Raw genomic sequence first — 12,429 nt, 5'->3', positions numbered from 1 at the left:
TATTAAGGGCCTTAGAGGTTGCTGGCTGACACTGCACACGCGAAGGCCAGAGCAGTGCGGGGAGAGGACCAGGGACGGGGCTCTGAGGGACGGGACTCTGGTGCACAGATTTTCCCCCCCTCCTTGCTTCATCTGCTCCTCTCTTTTTTGGGTACCAGTTTGTGTTTCGTTGTCGTTTGTCTTATTTTGTTTAGCCCGTGGCCCTTGCAGATTAAACTGCTGCTTAAAAGGCAACTTGGATGCACTCAAGCTCTTTCTGTTTGAAACAGTTTTATTTCCCCCCCCATGTTTATTTTGTCCTGTTGTTTCACTCTTTGGGGGTGAGGGGGGAGTAAATTCGTTGGTGTGATCACCCAGATGTGCGTGGGGAAGACAAGTGTTTGCAAGTGGTCTCCTTCAGTGCCTCATCTGCAGCAGCGTCTGTCCCACATGGTGATTGCTCTCCCTGCGTGCAGCGTCCAGCAGTATTAACAAACTTGCTTAGAAAGTGCGGAGGGGAAGAAGGCAGACACTGTTTCCTAATTATTGCCCGTTAAACCACCCTTTTTGGCTTTTGCCCCTGTTGCAGGGTAACTACTTTGCAACTTTAGGGAAAAGGATAAAAATGAGATGAGAGGCTGACTCTTCGCAAACTCAGACGCTGCAGTTTGTCTGCGATATCTGGAATCTTGCAATGGTCATAGGCAAGAGCAAGGTGCAGGGCAGAAGCTTTACCCTTGCTCTGTTCAGCAATGCTCTCAGGTACTCCTGTTTATTCTCATTTAGGGGCAGCTTGGGAAAATTCAATAGCCAGGGTACTGTAATGTTATCTGTCTTGAAACTGCTCTTGCATCCCTTTTGCCGTAGGGTCAGTGTTTTACAGAAATATTAAATACTAAAGGAAAAAGGAGGAGGGGGAGAGACCAGAGCTAATGGTAAAGGTCTGCCAAGTGTCACCTCAGTGTTACAATGACAAGAAAATACACTTTCCTTACAGCTCTCGCCCTAAGAAATTTGTTTTGAGGGATTTGACAATCTTGCAGATAAAGTGACTGCTTGCCACACTTAACTGATCATGCTCCCTCACGGCCGGCCGGCGTTTCCTCGCTGCACTTAGTAATACCTGCGCAACCTGGGTTGTAGTAGCATTGTCATTGATTTCCAAAGTAACTGCTTTTTTAGCTGTTGTGAGCAGACATACCTGCGTGGGGGGGGGTGAAAGTCTTTTCCCCGCTCCCTGAAAGGATGATGGTAAAGTGCTGTATCGGAAAAGACAGGAGGCTTCTCTAAATTTTGATAACTGCAACCGACAATTTAGAAATAAGACACTTCTCACAGCCAACATGACAATGGATTTTGAGCATTCAGAAAACACCAGGCCAAAAAACTGGAGACATCTTGATCTTTTAAGACAGCTTTCCCAGTACTTTAAATGAAGGGGGGGAGCAGGGAAAGAAAAAGAGAGAGAAAAGCTGCAAGGAAAATAATACAAAGCCAGCACAATTGGCATCTAGACAGTAAAGAAAAAAAGTTTTTGAGGTTAACAGAAGGAAAGACAAAGCTGTTATGTACCCGAGGGATGCAATTTTAGTGGGAATGGAAGATTTGAGTGGTAAAGGAGGAGCGCTTGCCTCTGGGTTCTCTCTCTTCCAGCAGTTCGGCTGCTGGCATCTCAATTTGAATTGCTGGGTGAGTAGCACTTTCTGTGTGCACGCTTTCCGTCTTGACCATTGAACTTCTGATGTGACTTCTCTCCCTCTTCTCCTCTCTCCCTCTCCTTTTCTTTCCGCCGGTGTGGAATCAAAAAAAAAAAAAATGGGGAGGGGGGAGAGCGTGAGAAATCAAGCAAGCATCTCCAGCTGTGACCTTTGTTAACAACGTTGTTTTTATTTATTTATTTTATGGTAATCGTCTTTTTTAGTGGGGGGAAGTGCGACTTTTCGATGCCGCTTTAATTTGACGGCTGTGGCGAGGAGCGAGCGCCGTTCTGTCGCGACACAATGGTGCAGCGGGACAGAGCTGTTGCACTCCTCCTCCGTGCCCTTCCCTCCGCCCGGTTTTGGGGTTTGGTCAGCAGGGGGGAAAGGATTTTTTTTTTTTTCCTCGTGCACCCAGGGTGGGATCGGGGTGTGTTGGGGGGGCGGTGTTTCTGAGCCCGGTGTGCAGCAGGTTTCGGGGGTTGATTTCTGGATGCTGAACAATGGTTACCAGCGAGGGAAAAGTGTGTGCGCGTGTAGAGCTGTGTTACATCCGCAGTCAGACAGTCACACAGTGACCATGACATCACTAGCTTTTCTTTCCTTTTTTTCCTTTGGGGCGGAGGGGGCCACTTCAAAGCTTTCTTCAGTTCAGTACGATATTTCCTTAACTCTGAAACCATGAAGGTAAAAATGTTTGGGTTTTGGGGTTTTTTTCTTAAAGGAAAAAAAGTTGGTTTGTGGCAGGGCACATATGTTACAGTTAAGGGGGTTTGGAGATGGAATGGTTTAACTCTTGTTGTAAAACCAAACGAGATTTTTTTTTTTAATTATTAAAAATAGTATATATTATTTTTTATTGGGTGCTTTTGATCCCGTGTTTGGTTGGCACTCACTTAAATTTTCTGAATTCTTCAGAAAGATTAGCTCTAACGTGAAAGATGAAAATTTAGGGACACTGCATAAAAATGATTTCACCCAGTGTTAAAGGAATATGAAAAATAAGACTGAATGTTGATAAATATGAGATGACACGTGTTTTAATACAATGATGCTGTGTTCGATATCAGAAGTCCAGGAGACTTTTTCTCCTATTATTATATATTACAGAAAGTTGAGCTACCCCTCAACCAGTTCTGTATATTACCTATCATTATACACAGAAAATAGAAATGTATTGAAGAATTCTACAAAGCATCACATTTTCACTGATGGTTTTGTGGGAGTCTTGAGTTTTCTACTGTTTTCTAACCCTGCCAGGCTTGTTGACAGAGGCACTCGATTCAGGAGGATTTCTATCACTTCAGTACTCTGTGGTACCTTTGCCTGAGTAGCTTAGTTGATTTCTTTGCCTTTTCTTGTATAAAACAAGGGATAAAAGTGTGTAGAATTCACCTAAAATGAATTAATCTAAAAGGACAGTTATTTAGATGTTTCTTCTTTCACTGCATGTTGTTGCATATTCAGGTTTTACATGGCTGGTGATGAGATCTCACAAGACTTTAACCTTTAGAGGAATTTTTTTTTACTGGGACATGGGGTGAAAGGCCTGACAGCACTGTGTAAATGCGCCTGTACTTTTATTCCAGAATGCTTGAATGGTGTTTCAGTTCTGATGTGCATTTAACGTGATGTTTTTAGGGAAACTTTGTTGAATTTACTGAATAAGAAGTATTACTTAATTACTTAATTACTTAATTTCGTTGCTCAATTGTTTTGTGCAGCGTGTAATGTTTTTTAGCACATTAAAAAATGAAAACATTTTTTAGAGCTTTGTTATTTACTAAGTGATTTAATATACATTTGCTATGTATGTTGCATATCGGTATTGAGGACGGTCCGCTATAATTTGTAAATACTGTGTTTTAAAAAGCTGTACTGAAAACTTGGCATCATAACTTAAGGCATGTATGTGCATATTAGTTTTTTAATAATGCTGTTATTACTGAAATTGCCAAATACAAGAAGGTATAGGCATACGTGCTAATTTTTTTTCATGTCTCCTCATTTTTTAACAGCCTCACATTCAAGTTCTTGCTGTAGACAGAAATCACAGATACCCTAATAAAAATCAGGAGCTATTTCTCTTACAGCGTGTCTGTCTCGTGCTGAAATAAGTGATTCACAAGCAAGAGTTAAAACTGTTTATAATCTGGCATTTCAAAGAATGCTAGGCAGTAAGTAGAATTGCATGGCTAGGTATTCACACAAAGCTGTAACAAATAAGGTTTATCGGGGCAATTATGAGCACCCTTTTGCTTATATTCACTTAATTTTTCATCTTCTCTTAATTTTTGTGATTGCATTATTGCTCTGTGCCTCTCCCCTTTCTACCCCCTTTGTGTTCAGGACCCTTATAAAGACCTGCTTAGGTTTCACCAGTATCTTTGCTCAGTGGTTGTGTATCCGGCACATCTCGTACTGGTACTGCTTAACAAAAAGGTGTTTTTCTGTTTTAGTCTAATATATGCCAAGTCTTTCTGCTTTTTTGCCTTGCTAGACATGAACGAAGGCTTGCCTGCTTAATATCTGTCTAGTAATTAAGATGAACTAAAGCATGCAAAGAAAGCACTGAGTATTTGTCACATTGGGGAAGAAACTGTGCCTCTCCTTTTATGATGGAATAAATCTGGGCGCCTCAGTGCCTGAAACTTGAAGGGTCTGAGCACTAACCTATCCTCCTGGTGTGGGAACATCCACCTGTTGATCAAATAATCTCTAATTTTGAGGCTCGAGTGTAAGGCTTGGCTGGATACATGCAGGCCACAGTTCTGGGCTGTAGATGAGGTAACTGGTGTCCAAATTCATACGCCAAGGGTCAGGCAGAGCAGATGAGCAGAATGCTTTCTCATTATTAGTAATGCCTTAAGAGAATAAATGAGCTAAAATCTAACTGTCATAAATTAATTCCAGGTGTTGCTGAAGGATCTCAAAATACACAGTTGTGTAGCAGGTGCTTGTCTGGGTCTGACCTTAGAGTAGCACCACATTGTGCATGAGTGCAGCACTTGACTTGTATTTAAAACTCCAAGTTTCTTTTTTTTTTTTCTTTTTTTTTTACTTAAACACAGAAAACCCACCTCAAATACCATAGCACTAAAATTGCAGTCCACAACAGCTTTGAATGCAAAGTGTGAGCACACTTAATAATAATAATGTTTTACTGCGAGTGTGTTTTATCCTCCTGCATCGGAACTAACAGGCGGTAATTAGATAGCTAAACCCCAGTCCTTTCCCTTGTACACTAGAGGATTTGGCGTATGCTAATTGTCACCAGATCATTTCACGTAATTGCCTTTTGGCAAAATTAAGTGGAAATTTCCTGAACATCTTAAATCCTCACTTCCCCACCCCCTCCCCTCAGTACCTTCGCTCCCTGTCAGGAAGGATGCTGAAAATGTCAAGCACGGTGGCTTAGTTCTCCAGTATGCAGGAGACACTTCATCAGAATTAAAGGAGGGGGGGTGTAGAAAACAAATTTTTCTTGAATGAATTGCTGGACACTTAAAGCCAGGAAGCTTATTTTGTTGTTTTGTCTGAGAGATTGCTAATAGACCACAGGTTTTATTGGCAAGCTGGCAGTTCTTGCAGGAGCAGGTAGGCACTCGCTGGCCTGGAAGTGGTCAAGGAGGGAGGGGGAAAAACCAGAAGATTGCAAAAGTGTGTGTTTCCTGCCCCACCTCCCACCTTTTTTATTTATTTATTAAGGATAGGGCAGTGGGGATAGTTTGTGGTTTGGGGTTTTTTTTGGTTTGGTTTTTTTTTTTTTAAAGCTCTGTCTGGGGAGAGTCTTGTCCCAGTGCATGGTTGTCAGTGCTCCTGTCATCCTTGTGTGAAAGAGGAAAATGAGCCTTTTTTTAGCAGGGAGAGTTGTGATTATCAATGGAGGCCTTGTCTCCTGCTACAATGGGTAGTTAGCTCAGGGCAGGACCTTAGGCAGGAATCAGCTACATTAAACTGAGAAAGGGCTCAGGCCACTGTATCAGCCATAATGGAGCAAGGGGAAGTAGTTTTCAGGAGAGAATGCTTAGTCAGGTGTGAGAGCATCCTTAAAAAAAGCTGTGACTCCACTAGCTAAACAGGGCTGCGTAAAATTAAATCTACAGGTTTTTTCAGGAAATGCTTCATCACTGGTGTTGTAATTTTATGCTCGAGAAGGGGATGAGTACTGAGTTTTATACAACTGGTGGGTTTGGTTAGTTTTAGCTTTTCACTTAACCTAAATGGTTTGCAGTTTCCTTGTTGGAGTTTGGGGTGCCACCAAGAGCGACTGCTGATGTGGGTGTTCCCCAGGGCCAGAGTGGTCTTATTGATGCTCTGTGTTGGATGTTGGTGGCCCTGGCTGGAAGCAGAAGAGTATTCCAATATTTGCAGCAATATTTTGGGATTTGCCTTTACTTTAAACTTAATTTTCTGAGTTGTGTCTGGGAGTTGAGAGTAAGGGTGGTGTAAGGGTGTCATTCCTAGGTAGAATCAGGGAGAGATCAACCTTTAGAAAAAAAGAAACTCCCCTTTTATGACCATCTTTGGAGGTGCAGAGCAACTCAGGAGCATCTGTTAGCATTTCACTGGCCACAGTCAGCATAACTACAATAGCACCATCTGGAAAATGAAGAGAAACAATTTATAAACCTGTTTTTTTAATGTGAACTGGTATTGAATGGTGCTCTTTACTAAACCGAGGGAACAACTCCAGGAGAGCCTGCTAATTCAAGACCACTGTCAACCTTCTACATCCACCCTGGAGGAGGGGAAAAGGCTGACAAACCCTCTTCTGTGCTGCTTTTGTTTTATTGTATTAGGCTCATAAAAGCACTTTCAGGGCCCATCTTTCTTCAGCAGAAAAGGAAAGCAATGGGGAAACAGGGAAGAGGAGGACACAGCAAAAAGACAGGCGGAGCTCTAGCTCCGTTTGTTTTCCGTGTCTCTTGATTAATAGGTTTTAAGGTGGATGGTGAACTCTCATTCCTCTGGTAGTGGAGGAAGAGGAGGGGACTCTGGGGGTCTGGGATGCAAATACCTGATCAGTCCCTCCCGTGCCGTGTTCCCGGCTGTGGGTGGCGGAGGGTGCCTGGTGGACCGCAGCACATCCCTGCCTCCCAAACAGGACTGCAAGCTCTGAGTACACTTAAAAGGTCACCCAGGTTGGGAAAGGGGATCTCTCGCTGGCCACAGCCGTGGGAGTTGTGCTGGCGGCCACCAGAGTTTCAGGCTGGGCTGGGACAGGAGCATCCTCCCTGTCCTGCCCTTGGCTGCTCTCCGGGGATGTGGTGGAGCAGAGTCAGGCTGAAGACTTGGAGTGCTGCAGTGCTGCAATGGCATGATGGCTTGTTTTCAGCCTGGGTGGCTTTTTTTTTTCTGTTTTCACTAAACCCATGTTACTCCAGTGAGGACAAATCCTCTGGTGTCTCTGGCATGTTTTTTTCTGACTTTGAGTTGATACAGTGATTTTATTACCAGAGCCAAACAAGGTATGAATTTGCAAACAGAAATTGCAGTAGCAAACTCTTCCTATTTAAAGGTTCGTTTCTCTTTGTGTGCTCAACAATACAATGTTTCATCTTGTGCAAGTCTTATGTTGCTTTCAGAGACTTAGGAACTATTGATTTATACAGCATGTATTAACTTCTTCAATAAATGGGGAGTATTCATCAGTGGGGTGTATTAAATTGGGCTGTGTACGCATAGAAGTATCTTTCATCCTGTTAATGAAATGTCCTTACCATGCAACAAAGACTAATACACAGCAATTTATACACACAATCCCCTGCAGTTTAAATCTGAAGTTCAGATAGGTTTTTTTTGTTCCCTAAAGGTACCTATCAGAACTCAGGCTAACTGGATCTCAGTATTCCTCTGAAACATTTATCAGTCCAAAATTTGTGGTGGTTTTGGTGTCGGTTTTTTTTTAATTCTAGAACTCCATTATTGTTTAAAGTCATCTGTGTTTAAGCACTCCCAGAAGCATTTCAAATTCATATAGAGAGATTTAGTAGTAGAGCCCCTATGGGGACAATTTCCTCTGGTTTGCTTTAGGCAGGAGTTATCAAGAAAAGCAAACTTCTCTTGTTTTTTTGCAGTTCTTTACCGTGGCCTCTAACCTAGCATATGAGACCTCAGCTTTCAGTGGAGAGGGATAATTTATCAGCAGATGACTTGGTGCTATATAGATGCTGGAATCTCTGTCTAGAAATCTCCACTTGTTCCTGTCCTGTTACCACATGCCCTGATGCTAATCTGTTCCTACCAGTGCAGCTCCCCTTTCTGTGCCTGGCATAGCCATAAATGGAGTTCTTCAACTTGCCAGAGAAATCCCTGCTTCTCACAATGGCTTTTAGCTTAAAACTACCCTTGATAAAGTACTCACAAATGTATATTGGAGAAGGGCCTTTTGCAGGGCCATGTCTAAGGTCATCTAATAGGTGTCTCCTATTGATGGCTTCTGTGGTTTACCTTTCACTGCCAGTGGATGGGGTTAGGACCACACTTGTTACTCAAGCAGAGTTCCCATTGACTTCAAAGGAAGATGCATGTGCAGGATTAATCCTGCTCTTCCCCAGCTTGTCCTTTCATTTTCTCTTTCCCAAGGAAATTAAGTTAACTTTAGGAATGGTATTTTTAAAGAGCAGCTTATTTAGCATATTGTGCATGATTAGCTTGGCTTGCAAACTGTGTGTGCTGTTTTGAGGGCAGTTATGGTCCCCTTATTCCCAGTGCGTCATAAACAGTGCAAAACGTAATGGAAACCTGGCCCTGGGTGGTGATGCAGATGCAGACTGATTCACAGGGAAGTGGATCACACTCCTCTGTCCCAGAGAGCATATTTTTGAGCGTGTATATGACAGTTTCCACCTTTCCCCCAGTACATTTTCCCCACACCTCTGCCCCAGCATAATCAGAATGGCAAAATAGTATCCTACCCTTGCATCCAGTACCTTTATATGAGTTGTCTGTTTGAGTGCAGGGCAGTCACCCGAATAAAAATTACTTACCTGGGGAAAAGTTTGCACACTTAAGGTTCAAACTCTTACTTATTGATTTTTATCGATTCTTCTGTTTACTTTTTATAGTCCTCTGAAACATGTTAAGTAAAATACATCATAATGTAGCACTTGCTCTATTTTGTGGAGATATTGTGGGCAGCCTTGGTATATCAAAGCAATGAGTGGTAGTTTCCCACAGTGTGCATGTAACCCCCTGTGGTATATCTGACTTTGGTGATAGAGGCATGTCAGTCCAGCTTTCCTCTCATATGTTGTTTCTTGGTTTTGGGCTTAAGTCTGACTCTCTAATGTTATTCTATCACTTATTTTTTTAACTATCCAGTTCCAGTTTCTATGAAAATAAGCACTCTGTGGAAGACAACCCTTAGTGTCTGCCAGGGTCTGGGTGAGGTTTATTTGCAATGATGTGAAGAGTTGGGAGAGTACAAAGCTACAGCATGCATTAACTTCTACAATAAGTGGGGCCACACTGTGGGTCGCCTGGCAGCACAAATTCACACAATTCTTGGGCAGAAAAAATACCTCTTATTGAAAGTGATCATTTTTGTGAAGCTGATCAACTGATCATTTGGCTTATAATGTCATGTGTTGTTGTTGTCCTTGGCTGTTCAGCTGACAGAAGATCTGACCTACAACCCCACCAACACAACATGCTGTAGCATTGGTTGTCATGACCATGCTCTGTCCTGCATGGTGGCTACTTGATATGGGAATCCCATGTGCCACGTATGTGGTGTTAGAGGGGAATCATCTCGTGTAAGGGCTGCGGAAAGAGGTGAACATGGTGAAGGACACAGTAAAAGTTGTGGGAAGCACAAGCACTGCTCTTGACCTGCTTCTTTTGGATGCACACTTCTTTTCTGCAGGTTATCAAAGGATTGAGCTCAATAGCTGCGTAGGACAGGGGCTGAGGGAGCCTCACATTGTGGGGGAGGCTGCAAGAGCCAAAGGTGCTTCACTTGACCAAAGCACTATGGAGGGACTTCATGTTTATTCAGGGAAGAGAGATCTTTCTTTTCCTCCTTGCTCTCAGTTTGTCCTCCCTCTTCCTTCCCCCCAGTCTCAAAATTCACTCCCAGAGAACAACCAAATTATTTTTTAAATGCTTTTAGGGCGTGCTTGGAATGTTGGAAGTGAGATCAGGTAATACCTTGTCTAAAGCGGCACAGGGAGGATGTGTGTGTTTGGGGGTGCTGGGGGATCAAGCAGTGGGTTTGGAGCCATCCTTGAGCAGGAGAGAGAACAGGAGAGTGCTGGCAGACCCTGAACAGCAGCGGCGCTATCGCGGCCACTGTGCTATCACTGCTTTATTTTAATGTGATTCCTTTTACTTGATGTTAATGCAAGTTGTTCCTTACTTAAAGTAATAAAAGGAAATGAAGACACATTCTAAAATGAAACCTGACTCTAATCCATTCATCATCTAATACCAGCCTCTTTATCTTTGCTGGTACCTAATCTGGTTAAATGTCCCTGTTGTAGGATTTTAGTGAAAATCCTCTATGGGGAATAGGGTTTTTTGCAATTGGATTACTCGCAGTAAATGGTCCAGCGGTTCGCTTGTTTCAGCTTAATTTTTTCTTTGTGATCTTGTAAGGGTAAGTTACAGTTCAGCCTGCCTTTTCATTTCATTCATTCACTCCCTTTTTTTTTTTTTTAAATTGTTGTTAAGAAAGAGATCTTTTTCCCCCTCCAGAACTAGGAATGTGATGGGGAAAACCTCCTGATATCTGCATGATTATTCCCCCCACAAGAGTGTTGATTTCAATGTCTTTATCTGGGGGTTTTACCATTATTTATATAGCTGAATTTTTAGCAGCCTAATTAATCAGTATCCAGTTTCCATTTATTAGCACTCTCTGATGAATTGATAATTAATCAGCTCTTCTAAAATATATATATAAAATATGCAGGTGATCACTTGTCAGCTTAATGCTTGCTGATGAAGGGAATACTCCAGCACTACAAAGGCTTTTTATCTGGAGTATTTGCAATGAGCAGTAAAATACAGAACTGAAAGTGAGGACAGGAAGGGGAGAGGAAAAGACCTACAGGTCAGTGAGCATTTGGGTCTCGTGCTAATTAAATGGGGGACTCTCTCAGCCCCTCACTGAGAAGTCTGCCTGCATCTTGGAGGTGAAGCACAAGATTATAAAATAAAAAGGAAAAATTTTAAAGAATTGCTGTTGCTCCATACAGGAGCTCGACAGGTCAAAAAGATTAAAGAACCTCAACAGCAGGGAAAGTGTGTGAGGAGGTTTTAAGCAAGAGGGTGGGAAAACTGCAAGGGTGACACCGAGAAGGGACCTGAAAAAGTCTGAGGATCGCATTGAAATCGTGGCTACTCAAATTTCTGTGTATCATGCCTTGTGCTGCAGTGGGAAGGAATACCCATCACTGCTCTAATGCCTTCGACCTTCTTTTTTCTCTTGACAGTCTAACAAAGTGCCAGTTGTGCAGCACCCACACCATGTACACCCTCTTACGCCGCTTATCACATACAGCAATGAGCACTTCACACCAGGAAACCCTCCTCCACACTTACCAGCCGATGTAGATCCCAAAACAGGTAGGTGGGAAATAGTTTGGGGGGTTTTTTGAGAGGGAGTGGGTGGATCTTTCCATTTTGCATATCAGGGGAGAGGAGTGCAGGAGAATGGATTTCCCATGCTGGAGCACCAAAGGGGGCATGTAAAATGTCAAACCCAGACAAAATAGTTTCTTTTTAAGCCAATTAGGCTTCAGAAGGAAACCTACTGGGTGAATTTTCATAAAGCTTCTGCAGGGTGACACGAGAGTTGCATGTGTGGGGTCGTTTGCAGGTGTGTTTCTTTGCAAGAATGATACCCCACCTAGTAGTTCGATCTACCAAGTGCTTGGTTTGCATGCACGACCCTGAGAATTAAACATGTACGTTCTGTGATCTGCACTTACAGAATTGCAGCTGGAATTCTAAAGGTGGTGGGTCATGACCGGTTTCAAAATGAATCTCTTTTAATTCCCCAAATCCCATTGTTTCTGTGTCAGGAGTTCAGCCATTTTTCTTCTATAATGTTGAATTTTCATCCACTGTAACTACTTAGCTCCAGCTTTACACTTGCAACTCTTTTCCCCAATGTAAGTCTACCCAACTCTAAGTTCAGCCTGAAGGGCAGTCTACTTGAATATAGAGCACGGCGTAAAACCCTGACTAGATTTATTGGTGTTACAGAGTAGAATTTACATGTTATTCTAACTTTTTAAGAGTCCTTGTTTAACCTGAGGTCCCGGAGAAGTCAAACAGTGTCAATCTTCTTTCTTCAAGCTGCACTGAGTTCCTAGTGACAGTGGTTTTGGTTTTGTTAATCCAAATCCCGTCTAGTTAATTGGAAAGTTCATCAGAAACAGAATTCATGTTGAACAAATCGCTGTGTGTCAGCTCTGACTTATGCAGATAATTTATCTAAACTACAGCCCTTGAATGACACTGTGCATTAGCTGGTTTTCACTCCCTACACTTTAACTGGGGCCCCCCCTGTTAATTGTGCTTAATGCTAACTTCACGTGGCTTGAAAGGAATCCATCCCTCCATCCCTGGGTATTGCAAGTGAATGGCATAGTCAGCCTCTCATTTAAATAATGGTAGTACAGGGAATAGCTTTTAAATGGTTATCGTAAAACATATGATTAACGTCTGTAGACTGTTTACTTTTCTTCTGTGAACATTCTTTCAAGTGTGCAAATAGCTCACTGGATGGTTAAAGCCCAGT

At 42.6% G+C, this 12,429-nt stretch overlaps 1 protein-coding gene across 1 annotated transcript in view; it reads left to right on the top strand.

Moving 5' to 3' along the window:
* Positions 1-12,429, top strand: part of TCF7L2 (transcription factor 7 like 2) — a 177,360-nt gene that overhangs the window by 137,983 nt on the left and 26,948 nt on the right. The window contains 1 exon segment of the mRNA XM_050338016.1: positions 11,117-11,249. Coding sequence (XP_050193973.1) covers positions 11,117-11,249 — 133 coding nt within the window.

Source organism: Myiozetetes cayanensis, unplaced genomic scaffold (genome assembly GCF_022539395.1).
Source record: "Myiozetetes cayanensis isolate MyiCay16 unplaced genomic scaffold, myiCay2020 scf10, whole genome shotgun sequence".
In the NCBI taxonomy this organism is placed as follows: domain Eukaryota; kingdom Metazoa; phylum Chordata; class Aves; order Passeriformes; family Tyrannidae; genus Myiozetetes; species Myiozetetes cayanensis.
The sequence above is the reverse complement of the archived record's forward strand: the minus strand, read 5'-3'. Positions and strand labels throughout refer to the sequence as shown.